The 20337-nt window shown below is 48.6% G+C and overlaps 1 protein-coding gene across 1 annotated transcript; it reads right to left on the bottom strand.

Annotated features, from left to right (window-relative positions):
* Nucleotides 1–570: 570 nt before the first annotated feature.
* On the bottom strand, nucleotides 571–19277 carry SLC35B1 (solute carrier family 35 member B1). The gene is made up of 9 exons (XM_053363175.1): nucleotides 19013–19277; nucleotides 17311–17414; nucleotides 15928–16058; nucleotides 14352–14382; nucleotides 12296–12456; nucleotides 9417–9543; nucleotides 5260–5366; nucleotides 3567–3720; nucleotides 571–976 (listed from the first exon to the last, which is right to left on the bottom strand). The coding sequence occupies exons 1-9, from the start codon at nucleotides 19237–19239 to the stop codon at nucleotides 924–926; spliced, it is 1095 nt and encodes a 364-aa protein (XP_053219150.1). The 5' UTR covers nucleotides 19240–19277; the 3' UTR covers nucleotides 571–923.
* Nucleotides 19278–20337: the final 1060 nt, after the last annotated feature.

The following is a 20337-nucleotide window of genomic DNA, read 5'->3' as shown; positions in this document are numbered from 1 at the left end:
CAGTTGCTGAAACGGAAAGTCCCCACCCGCTCACAGCCATCTAAGTCCCCTCTTCTCCAGGGCTTTGTCCAAGCAACTGGAGACTGCGCCTGCATGAAGCCAACCTCTTCTCTGCCCTTTTCATGCCCCTTCTGGTTCTGGGAAACCATGGGGGAAGGGGAGATTGTTGCAGCAGGAGAGAGACACCTGTGACTCTTCACCGGCCTGATTCATCTCTCCCTCTTGGCTTCCCTCCTCGGCTGCTTCAGCTCTGATTCCTGACTTCGCTCTGCCACAGATGCTCCCTGCTCACCAAACCCTGTTACCTCTTCAAGCTTCCGACAGCTCCTCTCCCCAGTCTTCTCCCTCATGGTCATCCCACCACCGCTCCCCAGGCTATGAGCCTTCTTCCCTTGGAGGTTTCCCAAGCTAGTTCCTCTGCATCCAATCAGCCCATGACATTCAGCAAGCAACATCTAGAGGGCCAAAGGTTCCCCACATATGAACTGGAGGAAGTCCATGTGACTCCCGCCCAAAGCCTCCAAGAGTGAAGGACCACAAGGTGACAAAAAAAGCGAGAACACAAATCTCTCTCAATCTCTCCTCCTTTTATTTATTATGAAGGGCTCCTCTCCTTTCGTCAATTGCTTCTCTTTTTTGCCGCCTGCCAACCTCAGCTTCGATTCCTGGCACAGAGGGGAGGAGGCAGTACACGTGGAAACCTTCACGTTGTTGATTTCAATTAAAACAAAACCTTTGATTTCTCTTTTAAAAAAATATTCCAAGTTTCTTGGAGCTGCACCAAACTAATGCCCTGCCCACACTCCCATAAAACCCCCTCTCCCCCAAAGCACGAGTCCATATCCGATAAGTGCCGGGGAGTAAGACAATAAGTTAACAGTTTGTTCAGGTTGAGGTTTCCAAGAGAAGGACCCTCTGCTGTCTTAATGTGAGGTTTTCTTGGACGCTTTCCCGTATCTGGCATCCAGTCCAAGTCCTGCAGAGAAACAAGAGGGGAATACGGCTTTAAGAGGCTATTCTGACAGCAGATAGGTCATTCCTGTGGGTGTGCGAGATTTTATTTACAATGAATGGGAGAGAGAAGTGCTTCTGCCTTCGCCCCTGCTGGCCAATTACTGCCCAAGAGCCATGCTGGCTCTCAGAAGGCAAAACTGACACCTTTGACGCTTCCTGTTTGAGGCAGCCTCAAACAGGAAAGCTCCCTGCTTTTGTAGGGATGGTGAAAATGTGACTCGCGTTGTGTGCAGGCTGCTTGAGCTGACCAACCCAGTAACCGTTAATCTCCTTCCTCCTCTCATTTCCCCCTGCACAAGTTCACACATGCAGTCATTTCATTTCCATTTGATTTTTTTTGTCGTCTCCTCTGCAGTTTTTAAGAAATTGAATGCAAGTCCGTATATCTCTGCGTCCCCACCCCTGTCCAAGCATGCATACACCTTCGCCTTCTTTGTGGGTGGGGCCATTTGCAATCCATAGTATAAATACACACACACACACACACACACACACACACACACACACACATATATATATGGCACCAGGAGAAAATGCTCCTCTTCAACCAGGCCTTTGGCTGATTAGTATTCTACAGTCTTTTGAATGTGTCTGTGCAAAGGGGTGGGGGGTAATGTTTTGCTGTTTTGTTTTATTCATTTTCGTGCTTTTATCCTGTATTTTATTCTGTGAACTGCCCTGAGATCTTATGATGAAGGGTGGTCTATCAATCAATTAATCAAATAAATAAATAAATAAATAAATAAATAGCATGCAGCCTCCAACTATTTTATGGAATGACACACTCTCTCTTTCTCCAAGCACAAAAATGCACATTTATGCTTATACATTATGAATATATACACACGTGGTTCACACGACTAGCACAAACAGGAGCTGAGACCTTCTCTCTGACCACAGTAGTCTATAGGACAGAAGGTCCTACAGTGGTAACTCGGGTTACATGCGCTTCAGGTTACATACGCTTCAGGTTACAGACTCCGCTAACCCAGAAATAGTGCTCCAGGTTAAGAACTTTGCTTCAGCATGAGAACAGAAATCATGCTCCGGCGGCATGGCAGCAGTGGGAGGCCCCATTAGCTAAAGTGATGCTTCAGGTTAAGAATAGTTTCAGGTTAAGAACGGACCTCCAGAATGAATTAAGTACTTAACCGGAGGTACCACTGTATTTTCATTATTCATTCTATGATAGCCTCCTTTTCTATACCAATATGTATTCACGTGGCTTGTTATTAGGAACCAAAATCTGGGAAAGGGAACAATCTAGTGCTCCCTTGGGGAGCGGCCGAGGGCCTGCAGGATGCTGCGAACCTCATTCCCTGTGGTTGGAGTGTGACGTGCGTGGAAAGCAGCCTCTGCAGAGGGGCTATGAAGCATCACTGTTGCTGTTGCAGACCTGTCCTCTATGTAGAAAGGGTAACAGGGTGTTCTGGGGGCATCATGGTTGCGTTTGGATCCAACGCCCTCTGGCCTCTGGCCACTTTCCCTCCCATTGCTAGTAAGCGAGGGGAGGTGGGGAATGCACAAACTTGCTCCCTCCCGACTTTTTGCCCTGGCTGGTGAGAGTGCAGCAGGGCTTACATTGTGGCGGTTCCTCCGCCCAGCAGCAGACTCTCCCCAGCAATCCTTGATTTTACAGAGCATCGTGGCAATTAAATAAAACAGCTGCGGACAAGACCCAGTTAGATGGTCCTGTCTTAAAAATGCTTTCTGAACAAAGTAAATAAGTAAATAATCCCCTGTCCCCCCCTGAAAAACTCACCTAAAAACTTTTCTGCTTTCTGGGCGACATAACCAAAAACTAAAACCCCAAAAAATTTTCCCCTGGGGAATCGGCCCAGATCATTTGCTCATCAGATGACCTACCCTACCTCTGGTGCGCACGGAAGGTGCAGGTTGGGTGCTGGTTGTGGCGCTTTGTAGTCAGAAGAATGCAATTCCTGGAGAAGCTTGACATTACACAGCGCCAGGCAAATATTCCCACCCGCCTCTTAATTTGCCCAGGCCTTCCAGCGTATTTTATAATGGGTTTTACTATTGTCTTTACAGCTCTGCATGGATTTTATTGATTTTATGGCTACTGCTCCCGTGTATTTAATGCTTTATATGGAAATTTTTTATTGCCTTTTGTTATTCTAAATTGGATGCCACCCTGGGAATCTGTAAATAGATTTTTAAAAAATTAATAATAAAACCATTCCCTGCCCCCCCACCTCCCCAATGAATGGGCAGGAGAGAAGGATATCTCCATCCTGCGTACAGACCCTCACGGGGAGGGACTAGCCAGGCTGCCCCTCCCAACAGAAAATGCCACTTAAAGCACCAGACTTTGCTGTTGGGTTGGCAGGACCGCTTGGGCAGTTTTGCTAGGAATTGTAGAGTTGGAAAGGAGCGCAAGGGTCATCCCTTCCAACCTCCTGCAATACAGGAATCGCTTCTCCAAGGTAGGACTTGAACCCACGACCCTGAGATTAAAAGTCCTGTGCTCTCCCGACGGAGCTGCTGGAAACAGAGTCAAAACTCCCCCAGAAACAAACGGAGCCGAAACTTACCAAGGAATACTAGGATGGTGCCCACCCACTGCAGGCCGGTGATCGGATTGGCAAACAGGATGACCGAAGCCAAGATGGTGAAGAATTTGCGGGTGGTGGTGACGATGGAGCAGGTCAGGGGCCCAAAGTATACCACAGTCATGAAGATGAAACTCTGCAATGAGACAGGGGCAGATGTGCAGTCAGGCTGGATACGATACGATATGATACAATATCTTTATTGTCATTGCCCTTTGCTGCACCTTTCCCGGACGATACGGTATCTTTATTGTCATTGTCCCATACAAAACAATGAAACTGAAAAATCTACATAAGACATTCAAAAACCGCTAAAAACTCTGAAACCCCATTTAAAAATACAATATACTCCTATAGAGACTCCTTATACTGCATTTAAAACCAGAATTGCATTTGGGTAGAAACTGTTTCTCAGGCAGCTAGTCCTAGTCTTTATAACCCTGTACCTTCTTCCAGAAGGCAGAAGCTGAAAGAGATCATTTCCGGGATGCGTACTATCCTAGGCTATCTCTTATCTTTCTTATGGCACCTGACAGAATAGATTTGATCTAAGGTGGGAAGAGTGCACCCAATTATTCTCTCTGCAGTCTTTACAACCCTGGACAGAATTGTTTTTTCCCTGGCCGTGCAGCTCCCAAACCACACACACAGACCGTAAGTTAATACACTCTCCACAGTACAATGGTAAAATGCCATCAACGAGGGAACAAACAACAGCAACACAGATTTTGCATCCTCCCAGGTGGTTTTGCTGCGGGACGTGCCCCTGCGCTGTCGAGTTTGCACGTGACCAGACGCAACAGTGGGTTACATGGCCCTTTCCCCTTGGAGTACTGGGAAGAGATAGTGCTGCTTTTCACCCACCTAGGCCAAAAAAGATTTGGGCAGAGTTTCCTTTTTCAGAGGCTGTGTCCTCCGCTTCCTCTTAGGGAACGTGGCAGCAGCCTTGCTGCTGAAGCAGAGAGGTCCAAGCAAAGAGGAAAAGCAGGGACGCGATTGCCACACGTTGCAAGGAGCCAAATGGGTGGCTTCTGAACCCAGCATGGGAGCAGAAAGGCAAAAGGCACTCTCTTGTTGATTTGCACGTCAGAGCAAAAGGGATGTAGGTGAAAGGGGCGAAGATGACAGAAAGCCCAGCTGCAGAACATGCAAGAGAATGGCCCCTCCGAGCACACGCAGAACGTCTTTTCCTTGCCAGCAAAGCGTCAAAGTCAGACTGCAGGGACAGGATGAAGAGGCAGAGCCCCAAGAACACCCGACAAAATGGCCTGAGCTGCAGTCTTTGGGAATCATCTGCAGGAGTTAAAAGGCATCTGTAGTGCACAGGACCAATGGGAGAAGATACACAGATCATCCCCTCCTGATTCACATGATGAAGGCAAAGACCCTTGCCTACCCATGATGTACAGAAAGATCTTTTTCATGAGCAGTGGGAAATCCTATCAGAATAACCTAGAGCTTGCTCTATGGTGGTGAAGCGCACCCTGGGAAGGGCCTCTCACTCTGGAAATAGTCCCATGAACAACCTATCCGGAAATCCATGTACTTCAAGCAGCAGACTTTATCCTACCTTTCGCCAAATGCCTTGAGAACAGAGCAAGGGTTAATACACACACCCTGGGCTGGTTAAAATGAAGAAATGCATGGCACAGAATAGCAAACGCACGCCGCTCACCTGGCCCAGGGCACTTGTCAGGCCAAAGAGGAGGATGTTGTAGATGATGCTGGGGTAACGCTCAGTGAAACTCAAGAATTCCCAAAGCTCTCCTGTAAACAAGATACCTGCAAAGGGAGGGGGTGTTTAGAAAAATAGAACATGCTTTCCTCTGTCTGCTTTAATCAGCAGATGTTCAAAGTTATCTGGCTCCAACTGCTGTGATGGATCAGGCCGGCAATCTACAGGGCTCAACGGTCTCACTTGACTGGGACTGGCCAGTTGACAATATTCAACCACCGAATTTTGGTGGTTCAAAACCATAAAATACTGGCTGGGGAGAAATCTGGACCTGGAAGAAACTGCTGTCTTTGTGTGTTTTAGGTGTGCATTAGGAATACGCCAGAAAGGTAACTGCAGCTGTGTTCACACGCATCTGTGCATATTGTTTTTCTAAATATTTCTTCCCATCTTTCTTCCGTAATTAAACTTGAGGCAGTGTATGCAGGGTTCGCAGATAAGTCTTCCATCCTGGCACAGACCAGAAACAGACAAGCGATATAGAGAAAAATCTAAGTCGCCAATAGCAGCAGTTTATCAGAATGAATCAAAGTAATTTGTGTGTGTTTGTGTGATCATAAAAGATGAAATATAGACCATATAAAAGCATTCTGATTCTATTGGTAGTTTGGGTGTTCTCTCACATGTTTGTTTAGAATTCAGCTCTCTCCTTTTCCCCCCAACTTCAGCCTCTAAGTGTCTTTAAACTTTCCTAGGCAAAACATTTATTTATGCTTACAGCTCAATCTTCCCTTCACTCAGGCAGGGGGGAAAAACAGGCAGGCGGCCCTGAAAGAGCTTGCAGGATAAGGCTACGTCTAACCAGAACAGTTGCTTACACTTCACAAAGCCTAACACTCTACAGCTCCTCAATGAAAATGAGAGAAGTGTGCTGTGGAAGAAGAGGGGAGCAGGCTCTTCTTGAACAAACATATCCCATTGTTCCCAAGCTTTTTGGTGATATGGACATTAGCAGAGGTGCTGCTCCTGTTCATAATACCTGGAAACACATTATGGTGGAATCTCCTCCTAACTCGCCCTGAGAAAAATGCCCTCCTCTTTTTTATTTGGTATGGTGACCAGACTACAAAAAAAAGGAACTTTTTGTCATTTAGGAAGGGAGCATGCTGGCTTCCTTGAAAACACGGAAACTGGAGCCCTGATTTTTCACTCAGTGGCTGCTGTCACGTCTTCCAAAAGGAACACCCGCCAAAATACACAGGGTTTGTGTGTGTGTGTGTGTGCACTGCTTAAGAGGTTACGCATACAGATAAACAGCATGTAAATTATGTAAAATATATAAATAAGCTGCAAGGATTGGGATGAAATCAAAGCACTGAATCCTCTCCCACCCCCTGAAAGACACACTGCAAAGTGATTCCTTTCCACTTCAGTCCCACCCGGTCCTTCTTCCTGTGCCAAAATGGCTGGAGACTCCCTCACAACTACTTTTAACTATGGCAGCCTTGTCTGCAGGCAATTCAGGCTCCAAGTATTTCCACCCACTTTCGACCAGCATTCTGCATCCTTGGCCGTATCCTGTTCCACAAGGTAACGGGTCCTGCCTAGCTCACAGGTAAGTCTGCAACGCTGCAAGCTGCGTCTGGAAGAGGAAAAAGCCAGTCCCTCCTGCTCCTTGCTCAAGGAGCTATTTTTGAATTCGACGTGCCTGCCTAGCTGCTCCACGTTTTCTCATCCGCCATCACATGCAAAAGCCTCCAGCCACCTTCAGGAGAGAGAAAATGAATGGAGCAGAAACCTCCATTTTTCCAGGGAGGCCAAAGGCAGCATGTAAAGCATTCAAATTAGGCCCACCGGGCCTCCCCACTTGGTTCGCAAGGCCGTCTTGGCCAATGTCACAGGCGCTTCCCAGCCAAAGGAAAGCTGGACAGCACAATGGGTTAGAGCATGGTGCCAATAATGCCAAGGTTGCTGGTTCAATCCTCATAAGGGACAGCTGCATTGCAAGGGGTTGGACTAGATGATCCGCGGGGTCTCTTCCAACTCTACAATTCAATGGTTCTACATAGCAGATAGTTAAGTCTTTATTGTCAAAGATAACACCGCCACTCTGGATACCTATGCACACCAATCTAGCGTCTAGGCAGCTATTCCCAGGTCCACGCTCTATGGAGCAGTTGCAGCAACACGGGATCAATTCCCCTCTGCCGGTTTATGTACCTTCTCCCGACGGACTGCGTGCACACAGCCAGAGACCATGCCTGCGTGGAAACGTCCTCTGCTCCTCCCTTTTCAACCCCCTCTTGGTTCTGGGAGACAGTGTTGCAGAAGAAGGTAGGGAAGCCCTTGCCCCTTCACTTTCCCAACCTGCCTCCTCTTCTGACTTATCCTGTGGCTCCACCCTCCAGCTCTGAAGCTTTCCCTGCCTCTTGCCTCCTGGCTGGTACAGATTCCTACAAGCCACTGCCCCCTCTCCCAAGTCAGACTCCGGCCCCGCTTCCCCCGTGGCACACTCACCAGAACCTGCCAGTCCCTGAGAGCCAGGCACACCTATGCGTGACATCAAGCGTGGGGCAGGTAAAGGTGTAGCAGAGTCAAAAGGCAGTTTTTGCAAACACTGCCCACCAGCTGGAGCCTCCCCCTCCTAAAATCTCAGAGTCAGGAACGGTCCCAATCGCAGGGTAGTGTCACCATCCTCCAGGGACCAGCTTCTAGGCCAGGAGTGGGAAACTTTGTGGCCTTCCCCATTATATTGGACTACAACTCCCATCAGCCTCACCCAGCATGGCCAATGGTCAAGGGTGATGGGGGCTGTAGTCCAGGAGCACAAGGAGGGTGACAGCTTCGCCACTTCTGCTGTAGGCCACCAAGAGATGATGCAGTTAAGGATGTGCCACTAGGAGGAATGGTCTGGTGTGCTGTCAAAGATTGGCATTTGAGAAAAAAGAAATAAAGCAAAAATAAATTGCTGGCTGAACCTCATATTCAGGCTGATCACCCTTCCTCTTCCAGTCAGGAAGACCCTTCCTCACAGGTTAGATTGGCTAACAAACCCTGCAAGCCTGGTGTTTTCTGTATTTTGGTTTTTTTTGCCTGTCACTGTGGGCCACGGCTTGACTCACCTGGAGAAGGAAACTGCGCAGTTTAATACTTAATAATTCGTTTGAAGACGACAGGCCAACCGGCTTCCTTTGCAGCTTCTACGGAATTCATTTTAACACACTGCCTTGTTTTAAAATAATATACAGGGGAACAATCATTCTCCAAATTACTTTGGCTGCAAGGGACTGCTCCTTTTCATTAATTATCAGCTGTTTCTCCTAAGGCAGCCTCAGCAGAGAGGTCTAACAATTGCATGGGGGGGGGGAGCCAAACTGCAAAGGTTTAACTCTTGGAAGCCTAGCACAATGTGGAAACCACCCAGGTTGCTGGAACGAGGGAGACGCCAAACGGCGGAAATAGGCTGTTGCTGCCAAGCTGCAGTGGGACCCCAGGCAAAAGTGAGTTGCGCACAGGAATGGTCTTTTGGGAAGGGGAGTCCTACAGGTGACATCAGCACCACTCCATGGCCATGTGGAGAACTGCACAGCAGTCGCAAGCCATGGAAGGCAGCCGTCAACATATTCAGAATTGGAAAGGACCACGAGGGTCATATTGTCCAACGCCCTGCAATGCAGGAATCTTTCGCTCAACGCAGGGCTTGAACCCACAACCCTGAGATTAACAGCCTCATGCTCTACTGAATGAGCTATCCAGTTTATTTAAACTGGCTTGCTGGGCAGTCTAGCTGCCAACCAAGGAAAGGTTCGCCCTAATTCAACAAATAGCAATTTAGGCGTGGAAACAGGATCCTGCAGGTGAATTTACTGGACCCAGGCACACTGTGTATGAGCAGGAAGTGGGACAGACCATATCCATCAATGGGTAAAGAAAATGCACACCCCCGTGCCTTACATGCTACAAGGATTCTGATGTATCCAAGGCTCGTGTACTAACCGGGCTTAGACCTTCACCCCCTTTTGCAGGTACAGCCACATGCACAGCCACAAGCACTTAGCCTTTGGTTGCTTCCATGACGGTGCAGATCACGGCTACCAGGGTCAAGCCAGGCCATCCTGCTTCTTCCCCCGCTCCCTGTGCCACAAGAAAGTGCTTACCGGCTCCAAGGAACAAAGTAGACCACAGATTGACATTCAGCATCATGTGATTGGAACCAGTCTGGTAATGAGCTCTCATGTGGTCCTGAGACACTCCGGTCAGTCCATCCAAGGTCAAGGATAGCAACTAGGGTGGGTGAGAGAAGGAGAAATCAGACACACATGTATACCTGCTGAGTACGGCATGCTGGGCTGAACAAAACCTGCTTAGCAAGGGGATTAGCAACACACACATTCCCCCACAAACACAACCCTCAAACACGGATATGCCAAATCTGGTTCTGCAGCGCAGAAATGGGTGGTGTTTTCCAAGAACAGTGAACTGCAGCTTTAAGGAGAGGCCAATATCCAGCCTTTAGAGTGGGAAAGCTAACACATCTAGGCAGTTACTAATGAAGATTTAAGAATCTTCAAGTCACACACACAGCTTCCCAGACACTTATTTCTGCCTCCTTCCTGCCTTCCATACCTGCCTTACCTGCATCTCCCTCTGACCTCCCTAAAAGCCTCAAACAAAAAGTAGATTTGTGTTCACTGATGACAACAGCTACTCTACAAAGTGGTAAGGTGGTCTCCACTTCCACATAAGTGTATGGATTAGGGCACAGGGAGGGAAGCCCACCACCAAGTCAGGTTATGAATTTAAATCTCCCCCCATCCCAATTTTCACTCTATGGGGCTACCAACTGCCAAGCAGTCAATGAACAAAAGAAGGAGGAGCCATCTTTCTGCACCCGTTATTTATTGAGTATACACATGTGCGCATGAGTGTGGCCTATATAGTTGGCGACACCCGCCCTGTGCCATGCAGCTCCTGGAGGGGTGGCAAGGAGCAGATTGGTCCTCCAGCCGAGAAAGGTTAGGCACCCTGCTTTAAAATCTGAACGCACTTTAAGAATGCACCCCTTCTCCAAGGTAAACCCCTTGCACCACAGCAGCTTCCTTCGGTTGTTGCAGCTTCATCACAATGCCATGCACCAGGATAGTGGGAATGTGCCGTGTTTGCCTCGACCCTGCCAACCCCAGCCCCTGCCACCACCCACATGTTGCTGTAGGCCCAAAGGGGGGGCTCTTCTGTACCGTCCAGGCATGCTCCCCATGCGATTTCCCAATGACTGTAGACAGCGACATGCGCAGACTGGAAAGGCTGTGACAGAAGAGGAGGGCCCAAAGAGCACTGGCCACTCCATCCAGGAGCAGCAACGGAAGGGAGCAGAAAAAGGAACCAAGAACAGACAAAGGAAGAACAAAGGAAAAACCCCTTCCAAGATGGCGTTCCCACCTTTTCTATTTTGCCGTGCCTAGAGCAGCTGGCTAGAACAACCTGCAGGAAGCTGAACCGGAGAGAGAGGCTGTCCCAGCCCCAGTAATCTCTCAAAGTTTTTTTACTTCCTGCCAGTGGAGAGGTAGGCAGAGCCAATCCAGACAGGATTCCCCCTTCCTCCAATAGAGGAGAAAGGGCTGTTTTATAGGTGAAATGTGAGCACGATCAGAACCCACAGAAAATGACTCACACAAGAAGTGATCGACTAGAGCGTCCCATTCGGCGTTGAGGTATCGAAGGCCTTAACACGAAGAAGCCTCTCAAGAGTCATAGAATGATAGAATTGTCTAGTTGGAAGGATCATCTAGTCCAACCCCCTGCAATGCAGGACTATGCAGCTGTCTAATGCGGGGATCGAACCCGCAACCTTGGCATTATCAGCACCACACTCTATAACCAACGGAGCTATCCAGGCTCCTGGACAGTGAGGTGGAGCTGAACCAAAAGCTTCAGTCCAACATCTGGAGGGCCACAGGTTCCCTGCCCCGTGGCAGAGAAAACTCCCTGTTGCAGTCAGCCCCCCAAGTGTGCTAATAAATTAGCCGTCACCCAGTTCAGCATGGCTGACTACGCCAGCCTTGTATTTAAGCACGTGCCTGGGAGCTCCAGGGCTGAAGAAATGAACCTATGCTGCCAATTCTCATAGAAGACCAGCTCCTGTAGACATCAACAAAGGTAAGTTGGATCAAACGAAGTGTCGGTGATGTTACGCACAAGAGTTAGGCAGGGTGCCGGCGTTTGTCACCTGTTTCGCCCATGAAGAGTCTCGGGCTTCTTCAGTAAATTCTCTCTCACGGTTTTGATATATTTATAAACATTCAAGTCCATATGTTACATTTCTTCTTAGATTAAGCTATAATATTTAATTTCAGGAAATTCTCCCTCAAGATTTTGGTGTATTTACATACATCCAACTTCATATGCTAAGTTCTTTCTTGACTTAAGCATTTATTCATTTACTAAGCCGACACTCCCGTTTGATCCAACTTACCTTTGTTGATATCTACAGGAGCCTAGCTAAAGGAACCTTTAAAGACTGAATCTTCCTTTTGGACACAATTTGAATGAGTTTTCTCTTTGTGGCTTCTGTAGTAGATCTTGTACATAGCTCTCTCAATTTTTGGATTATTAATATAAGATTTAGAACATAGAATGGTTTTTTAGTGTTTTGTGTGCCGCTTATGTGCTGGGAGCTCCAGGGAGCAAGAAACTGCATGCAAGTGAGTGAGTGGACTGGCCACAGAGGGACTGAGAACTCATTACCTCCTCTGTGCCCAGCAGAGATACTGAGTGGGTCGCCAGAGGACAGAAGCCCCCCTTCTTGGACATCTAGCACAGAAACGCAGCAGGCTGCTGCAAAATGGAGTTCTCCATCTCTCCTTTGCCAGCCCCCCAGTAGGCTAATAAAGGAAGGAAGTGGCAGGCTGGTAACTTGTGTGGACTTAGTCTACAAGGGTGGTTTAATGCTCCCAGGCATTAATGCTCCTGCTGTATCCAGCACCAATTGAGCACCCTGCCACTGCTGCCACAGACTTATTAATGCTCAGGGGCTTACCAGCAGGAGTTCTCCATACCCAAAGAGGTGGTCATCCCCGACGTCTCCTCCCTTTTTTGGTTTGTACATGAACAGGGCCACGCCTGTGACGATCAGCAAGACACACAGGTATTTGGACAAGGGGTACTTCTTCCTTAGCACCGTCACCCCCAGGAGCATGACTAGAAAGAGAGAAAGGAAGGAACCGTGGGCAAGGTGACTCCCAGGGTGGCTCTGTTAGGAAATATAACCATCTGTTGACCTTTGCAGACTCTGCGACATCAGCTTCCGTGCTGCGGCAATGTTGCTTCCCAAAGAGCAGGAGACCCAGGCCAGTCTCAAGAACAGGAACTGTCACACTGAGTCCAAGTGACGCTCCAAACCTGCTAAGTCTCTGCCTGGTCCTGTGAGAATATGGCCTTGGAAAAGGCCCCGGTCAAACGAACAAAAGATGCTTGCAGATCTGCATCTGGAGGGATCCCACAGGGCTACAAAATGTGGGTTGGCATTGCCCAGTTGGCTTTTACAGGCTCCCTTCCCTCCCAGGAATCAATCCGTGAGGAGGACCCTAAATGAATTCTCCAACCCTGTTAGCACAATGGTTCTCAAACTTTCCCCCCTGGGCCACACTTCCAGAATAAATTTTGCTCACGCCACACCAAGCTATTTATTGGTAAGAAATACGTTGGAAAACAAAAAGGAACTCCTAGCAGTGCCTGATTCATAACATAGAACACAACTAGTTTATAATATGATCCTGGGGCATCCAGAAAGGATAAAACAATGCAGCTGCATAAGAACATGAATCAACCCCAAAATATAATTATAAATGACCCTCTGGCGTGAGCCTGCCTATGCCTGGTAATCTCATTTATATTCGGTCTAATTAAATGTTTCTTTGATTGTCCTGGAATTTTCCAACAATACTTGCCATCCTCTCCTGCTGCACCATTGCGGTGCACCACTCCATGTGAGAATCACAGCATTTCTAAAAGATATGCAGATAAGCCAGTTCCTACTTAAGGGCTCCATGGGTGTCTGTAGTAGCAGAACCTCTATTAGTACAGTCAAACCTCGACTCCCGAAAACCCGGATGTAAATGCTCCAGTTTTCAAACGCTTTTCGGAAGCCAAACGTCCGACGCGGTTTCCGCTTGAGTGCAGGAAGCTCCTACAACCAGACGGAAGCTGCGATTTGGTTGTCGGAACGTTTCAGAAGCCGAACGGGCTTCTGGAACGGATTACGTTCGACAACTGAGGTTTGACTGTATGCAATGTTTTTGTAAAGAAAAAAAGGTGAGAGACGTTGCATGTTCTTTGTAGTTCATGAAAATATTTAATAATTTATTTTTTTTTAAAAAAGAAAAGCACCTGCACTGTATTAGGTGCTGCGTTTCATTAGTTATCATCTTGAGCCACCTCTCCCTCCAAGCAGCTTAGAACAGCCTGTATTATGTGAGGCTTCCAGCCCACTCTTTACTTTCAGAGGTGTATCTGGAGCCTTTAAACCACACTCTAACCCCCTTTGCTGCTCAGGTTTGAGCTTTTGGCGAGTGGCATTAAGGGTCACTTTTAATTTGACTTGTGGTTATTTAACATTTAGCACACTTTCCATTTTCATTCAGCTGCATCGTTTGAAAAGTGTTGCTCTACCTACCCAATCCTTCTGGTGGATGGGACAGAATGCATCAATACCTGAAAGTGAAGCACTGGAGGGGTTGCTTTCGACATGGGAGAAATCTAGGTTCAGATTTCCACTCAGGTCGGACAGTCACTGGCTGCACTTGGGCAAGCCATTATTACCTCTCTGCCTAGCCTACCACTCAGGACTGTTTGAGGATAAACATGCCATTCTGGGCTCATTAAAGAGACGGCAGGCAGCAAAGTCTCAAGAGCCTTCCCTCCCCTCCTTGCCATTCCAGTCCTTAACTCTGACTTTTGGGGTCTGAATCTGGGAAGCAAACGTAGCAAAACCAAGCAGCAGGCATGCAGATTTTGTCGATATGCTCAACTCATCCGCGTAGTTGCTCTGCAAAGCACAAAACATGGTTCTGCTTACCAGCACAGGGGCTACTTACCTGGAATAGGTTTACAGGACTTCCCCAGCACCTACATGGGAGAAAAGGGAGAAATTTATTTAGACCTAACATTCCATAACCTCACCTTTAGCAGCATCAACCAGTGCCTGAGTCAACTCCACCCCAGAGAAAAACTGATGCTTGAGGTGCAGAAGATACTCAATGAACAGAAACGAAGAATCTCTGTTCTTTCCTTTTGCAAACTCATCACATTTGGCACCCTCTTTAAGCTTCTAATCCTTAATTTTAAAAGCTCTCACGCTCTGTGTTCTATCTCTACTTAACACTCTCTCCCTTCTTTCCTTCTTCGCTAACTCATTCTTCCCTCTCTACTATTACAAAATCACACCCCTCCCTCTTTTACATCGCCTGCCAAATCTTCCTGGTGGTGTTACTGGCCATTCCTGCTTGGCTTCTACATTCCTGAAGCCACGGCTTTCTTGGAATCCCTGCTCCTCCCCCACCTGCAGTGTTTTGTCTCCTGCACACATCTCCAATCTTGCTCATCCCTTTCAGCAATCCCAGAAAGGCCATGGCCCCTGCTTTGGAATCATGGCCGGTGCAAAGGGCTGTGGGTTAAGCAAAATGCCTAGATTCGCAAGCCCAGGGAGGGCTTGCTGAAACAACTGGGCCATCACTCTCGCCTTTGTGCCATGTGTCCAGGCACTTCTCACACAGTCTTCTGTCTGTGTCAGCACACTGCAGGAGACTCAGGGAACAGAGGATACTGTCACTTTGCTCTGGGTTGCAGAAAAGCTTTAAGCAGCATAAGCAGCTTATGCGACTTCCAACTTTACTGGAAGAGGAGCAGACAATGAAAGACCCCATAAACCTCTGCAAGAGAAAGTGTGCAGGGGCCTGTGTATGTAGCAGAGAGACGAGGGGGATCTGGGTGAATGTTGAAGTGGGGTGTACAGTGCTACCTCGGGTTAAGTACTTAATTCGTTCTGGAGGTCCGTTCTTAACCTGAAACTGTTCTTAACCTGAAGCACCACTTTAGCGAATGGGGCCTCCTGCTGCTGCCGTGCGATTTCTGTTCTCATCCTGAAGCAAAGTTCTTAACCTGAGGTACTATTTCTGGGTTAGCGGAGTCTGTAACCTGAAGCATCTGTAACCTGAAGCGTATGTAACCCAAGGTACCACTGTATGCTGGTCTGGCTGCTTTCCTTTTAATATGGGTGTCCCCAAATCCTGGAGCAAGCCTTGTTTGGCAGATTCTAAGCACCAAACTCTTCTAAGGTAGTTACCAAAAAGGCAGGCAAAACGGTTTGTTCTACTGTTGATATCCCCCCTTGGAGGGTCACACACTGTTGAGAGCCTCTTATTACTCCTGTCTCATTTAAGGACCATTATTTCAGAACCATCAATGAAGAACATCACGTCTGCCACATTTATGCAGCTAGTATCCTGCTTTCAATATATTCTCTTTGTTATTCCCTGGGCTTAAGGTATCATGCATGCAGCAGTGAAAAGGTTGCCAAGCTGTGCACCAGAAAGCAGGAGACATCCCATTTCCCAGACCCTCTTCATCTCTTGCTAACCCCCTTGCTCCCACTAGCAACCTCCCCTTCTTCACCTGAGTTGGGTAGTTGACAAATTGCAGGGCAGAGTTGCTGGAGACCATGGCACCCAGGTAGGAGAGAGAGCAAGCTGCGTATAGCCAGTTCTGTGTCCGATCCACCTTGACGCTGTCAAAAAACTGGATCACTGATTGGGGGAGAAAAAGGTGAAAGAAACAGGCATGTTTGCAACAAAGCAAGAGCAGGCCAACCAACGGCAGAGCTGCATGGCCCTGGCTTTCATATGCAGAAGGTGAAATGGTTAAGGTGCTCAGGCCTCTTAACTCTAAAACCTGAACATGGAATAGAGGCAAAGCCACGTCTAGGAGGACCACACAGGTATACATTGGTGCAAATCAGCAGCATTCTAACACTTGTTTCAAGGGGGGAGGAAACCAGAACCCTAAAAGTCTTTTGTATTGTTTCTTACAGCCAAACAAGACATTACACATGCAATTTTCTCACAATACACTTAAAAAAGAGAGAGCAGCATCAGAACCCTGTAAAACTGATTGCACCAGCAGCTGGGATGGTAGGCAACAGAGGGCACATAATCCTTTCCCCCTCAGCCATTTTTTCCCTGATCAAATCACCCTCCCCTAAGCAGTTTCCCCCATCCAGGAAATCTCTGTGGAGTATCCAGCAGGCCAATATTTTTTAAGGAGGGGAGGAAGGAAGATAAAGGGGGCTAAGTTCAGTTGCTAACTCTCCCTTCCACCTGCAATGGTAGTGGTGCTGAGGAAATGGATGCACTTGAAAGAGTGTACAACCTTCTGCTACCTTTCTGAAGCCATTTTTGAATGGGGAGAAAAAGAAAAAAAGGAACAGAGATGTCTTTTTTGCCTCTACCCTATTTTGAGTTTTCAAAACCAAAAGGCAGGTGGCGGGAGAGAAAGGAAAGCACACAAGCAACAGGAATTCTCATTCACCTGCTCCTCCCTTCCTCAGAGAAAGCTGATGAGGGTGATGCAGAGGTATCAAAACGGGAACTGAATTTCCTATCTGGATTTAAAATCTCTGGCTGCAGGTGTTAATAAGAATCAGGCCAAAGCAACTCCTTCCTGCAAAGGGCACACCCCGATGAGTTTTGCAAAAAACTTTCACAAGTAAGGGATAGGCAAAGGGCTCAGAGCAGCCACATTTCTACAGAGCACTGTATTTCTTTGGAAATACAGTGGTAGTTAGCATATTGGGTTAGGACCCAAGAAGCTAGGGTTCAAACCCCCACTCAGTCATAGAAGCTCAATGGGAGAAATCAGGCCAGTCACAGTCTTTGAACCTGGCATACCTCAGAGTTCTTGTGAAGAGAAAATGGATAGGGGGAGAACCACACATACAATCTTGAGCTCCTTGGAGGAAAGGTGGAATAAAAAGGTTGTAATAAATAAAAAAGTACTTACACAGTTTGGCGAAAATAGCATTGATCACACACTGGATGAAGACCAAAGACAGAGCATATCTGAACTTTTCCTGCTTTGCTCCTTCCCCATATTTGCCTCTTGTACTGCAGGAAAACCAAATTGAAAGGGTAGTGTCAGTTGCAAAGGAAAAGATATCAAATGACTCAACTTATGTGCACGTGTCAGTAGCAAAGGGTAGGCATGCGCTAGTTTTACGGTGCATGGAACATCTGAGATAGGCCAAGGTACATTTACTTCTTTTCAGTGAGCCAAATGGCATCAGGATCTTTCCCCCCGTGCAGTCATGGGTAACTGAGGGCAACAAAGCACAGGAATGCAATTGCTGGATTGCACTTGTGTCGCCGTCAGGAGAACACACAAACTGTAGCTCTTTTCAGATTTGTGTGGTTTCTTGCAGGGCCACGAGACAACAGCTGCTTTGGAAACAGACTACAAGGAATAGGGAGGGCAGCCCAACTCTTGAAAGTGCTTTAACTGTGGAGGAGGTAGGGGAGACACAAGATCGAAGCCAGGCAGGGAGGCATAGGGAGAGGAAACACATACTCTCAAACAGCTCATAACAAGTAAAATTCAGTGGTACCTCGGGTTAAGAACTTAATTCGTTCTGGAGGTCCATTCTTAACCTGAAACTGTTCTTAACCTGAGATACCACTTTAGCTAATGGGGCCTCCCACTACCGCCGTCGCGTGATTTCTGTTCTCATCCTGAAGCAAAGTTCTTAACCCGAGGTACTATTTCCGGGTTAGCGGAGTTTGTAAACTGAAGCATCTGTAACCCGAGGTACCACTCTACAGGGGAATCCCTACACAGAGGGGTTCTGTTCTAAGTGGGGATTCCCCTCCCTGTTCTGCCCCCTTGCAGCACTGAAAATGACACGTGTGTCTGCAGGAACACTTGTGCTGATCGTGCACAAGTGGGGAGGCGCCTGTATAAATATCCAACCCATGCAAAACCTCCTCCTCAAACAGCGAGTGTAAGAAATGGAAGAGACGTAAGAAGTAAATCCACCAAACAGAAGGGAAAGCTGCCTTATACCAAGTCAGACCACTGGCTTAATCTTGCTCAGTACCATCTGCATAGAGTGACAGTGGCTCTCCAGGGTTTCAGACAGGGAATGTTCCCAGCCCTACCTGAAGATAGGTAAAGGACCCCTGACCATTAGGTCCAGTCGTGGCCGACTCTGGGGTTGCAGCGCTCATCTCACTTTATTGGCCAAGGGAGCCGGCGTACAGCTTCCGGGTCATGTGGCCAGCAGGACTAAGTCGCTTCTGGCAAACCAGAGCAGCGCACGGAAACGCTGTTTACCTTCCCACCGGAGCGGTACCTATCTATCTACTTGCACTGGCGTGCTTTCAAACTGCTAGGTTGGCAGGAGCAGGGACCGAGCAACGGGAGCTCACCCCGTCACGGGGATTTGAACCGCCGACCTTCTGATCGGCAAGTCCTAGGCTCTGTGGTTTAGACCACAGCGGCACCCACGTCCCATAGCTTGTTTAGCTTATACATAAATCCGGCACTGCTCCCCGCCCCCCCAAGTCAGTGGAGAGAGACTGGGGGTACGTTGCGAAGGTAGGAAGAAGACGTGTGCATATGGGAGGAGGAGGAGGCGGCTTTGAGGTCGCCACCAAGCAACCCCTCAAAGCCAGAGGCGCGTGTCGTGCGCGGCTTCGGGGCAACTTACATTGTCTCCTGCAGGACGCCGTACCAGAAGTAGCAGACGAAGACGCCCAGGCAGCAGAGCGGCAGACGAAACCGCTCAGGGAACAGGGCGCCGCCGCCGCCTCCGGGCCCGCCGCTCACCCCCATGACAGGCCCTGGAACCGTTCCCGGCGCCGGCAGCCTCAGCGCCGGCAGCTCCACGCAAACATCCCTCAGCGGTGCCGCTGGCGGGGGGAAAGAGGGCCTCATAGAGGCGGCTGCGACGGCGGCCCGGAAGGACCCCCGCCGACTCCCGGCCGGGGGCTGCCCTCCGCGGCGCCTGACGAGGAGGAGGACGACGCCGTTTGAACGGGGGTCGGTCGAGCCGCGCGCGGGTCCGCTTGAGGGGGTCTTCTCTCCCGCTGCTCCGGAGCGCCCGCGTTGTTTTGTTCGCGCTTGTTTCGCGCCTCTTCAGGCGCCGCGGAAGGCAGCACCTCGGCGGGGCCTAGAAGGAAGCGGGCGGCAGGTTTAGACGTCGCCAAATGTGGCTCGTCGGGAGGCGGGGCCCGCGGGGAAGGGCTTTTGCCTCGTGTCGGAGCCTTATTGCTGGTTCCGGGAGAGGCGGAGCCGCGGGGGGCAGCGGCTCGGCGGCACGGTAACGTGAGGATTTGGGATACACGTGTCAGGGCTTCCTAAAGGACACGCGTTTGCTGCTGCAGTAAATTACTTACTGCGCTTATTTACCGCCTTCCTTCTCCCACCCACCCAAAATAATTATAATTAAGGAGGAATAAACGAAGCAGCGCCTCCACAGGTATCAAGTGCAGAGTCATGGCGGTATGCCACTTCCAGTCCCCTCTGGTATGAACGTGCCTTCAATTTTATGCTCAAAAGACACACAAGCTGGTTTTTCTTACTTGCTAGCCTTCATCTTAACCTAAAATTACGCCCCCCCCCCCGTCCTCGTGGCCTTTTGGTTGAGCTGGGAGCTGACATGCGCCTTCCTAACCTCTGCTTTGATTTTCTAATGGTAAATGGCTCAAGAAACCTAGCAAATTAAATCCCTTTTAGGGAAGGTTGCCCCGATTAAATCCTGCCGTTTACAACCCAGAGCGGCCTGTTTGCTTAATTAAGAAAACTGATATGTCCCTTGATCATTAAAAAAGCCAAACAAAAACTTCAGTAGTCATGGTGACTCCCTTTGAAGCTTATATGCTGTCTCAGTTGAACACCTGGTCTTTATAGATGTTACCTGGCTCCCAAATGTCTTTCTTCTGCTTCTCCAAGTTCAGCATGCTATGCAGCCATTGTTGCCATCTACTACTGTTACTCGTCTCTGAACTCATGAGGATGGCCTTGACGTGACAT

The sequence above is a fragment of the Podarcis raffonei genome, chromosome 13 (assembly GCF_027172205.1).
Source record: "Podarcis raffonei isolate rPodRaf1 chromosome 13, rPodRaf1.pri, whole genome shotgun sequence".
NCBI lineage: Eukaryota > Metazoa > Chordata > Lepidosauria > Squamata > Lacertidae > Podarcis > Podarcis raffonei.
This window is presented reverse-complemented; position numbering and strand designations above follow the sequence as displayed.

Excerpts from the sequence above, each read along its gene's own strand:
- SLC35B1 (XM_053363175.1), bottom strand. The coding sequence starts at position 19,239 with ATGAGGCCCTCTTTCCCCCCGCCAGCGGCACCGCTGAGGGATGTTTGC. Across the intron at positions 16,059-17,310 it reads TGCTATTTTCGCCAAACTGT|TGATCCAGTTTTTTGACAGC; the intron begins GTAAGTACTTTT and ends TCCCCCAATCAG. Across the intron at positions 5,367-9,416 it reads TACTTTGTTCCTTGGAGCCG|GTATCTTGTTTACAGGAGAG; the intron begins GTAAGCACTTTC and ends CTCCCTTTGCAG.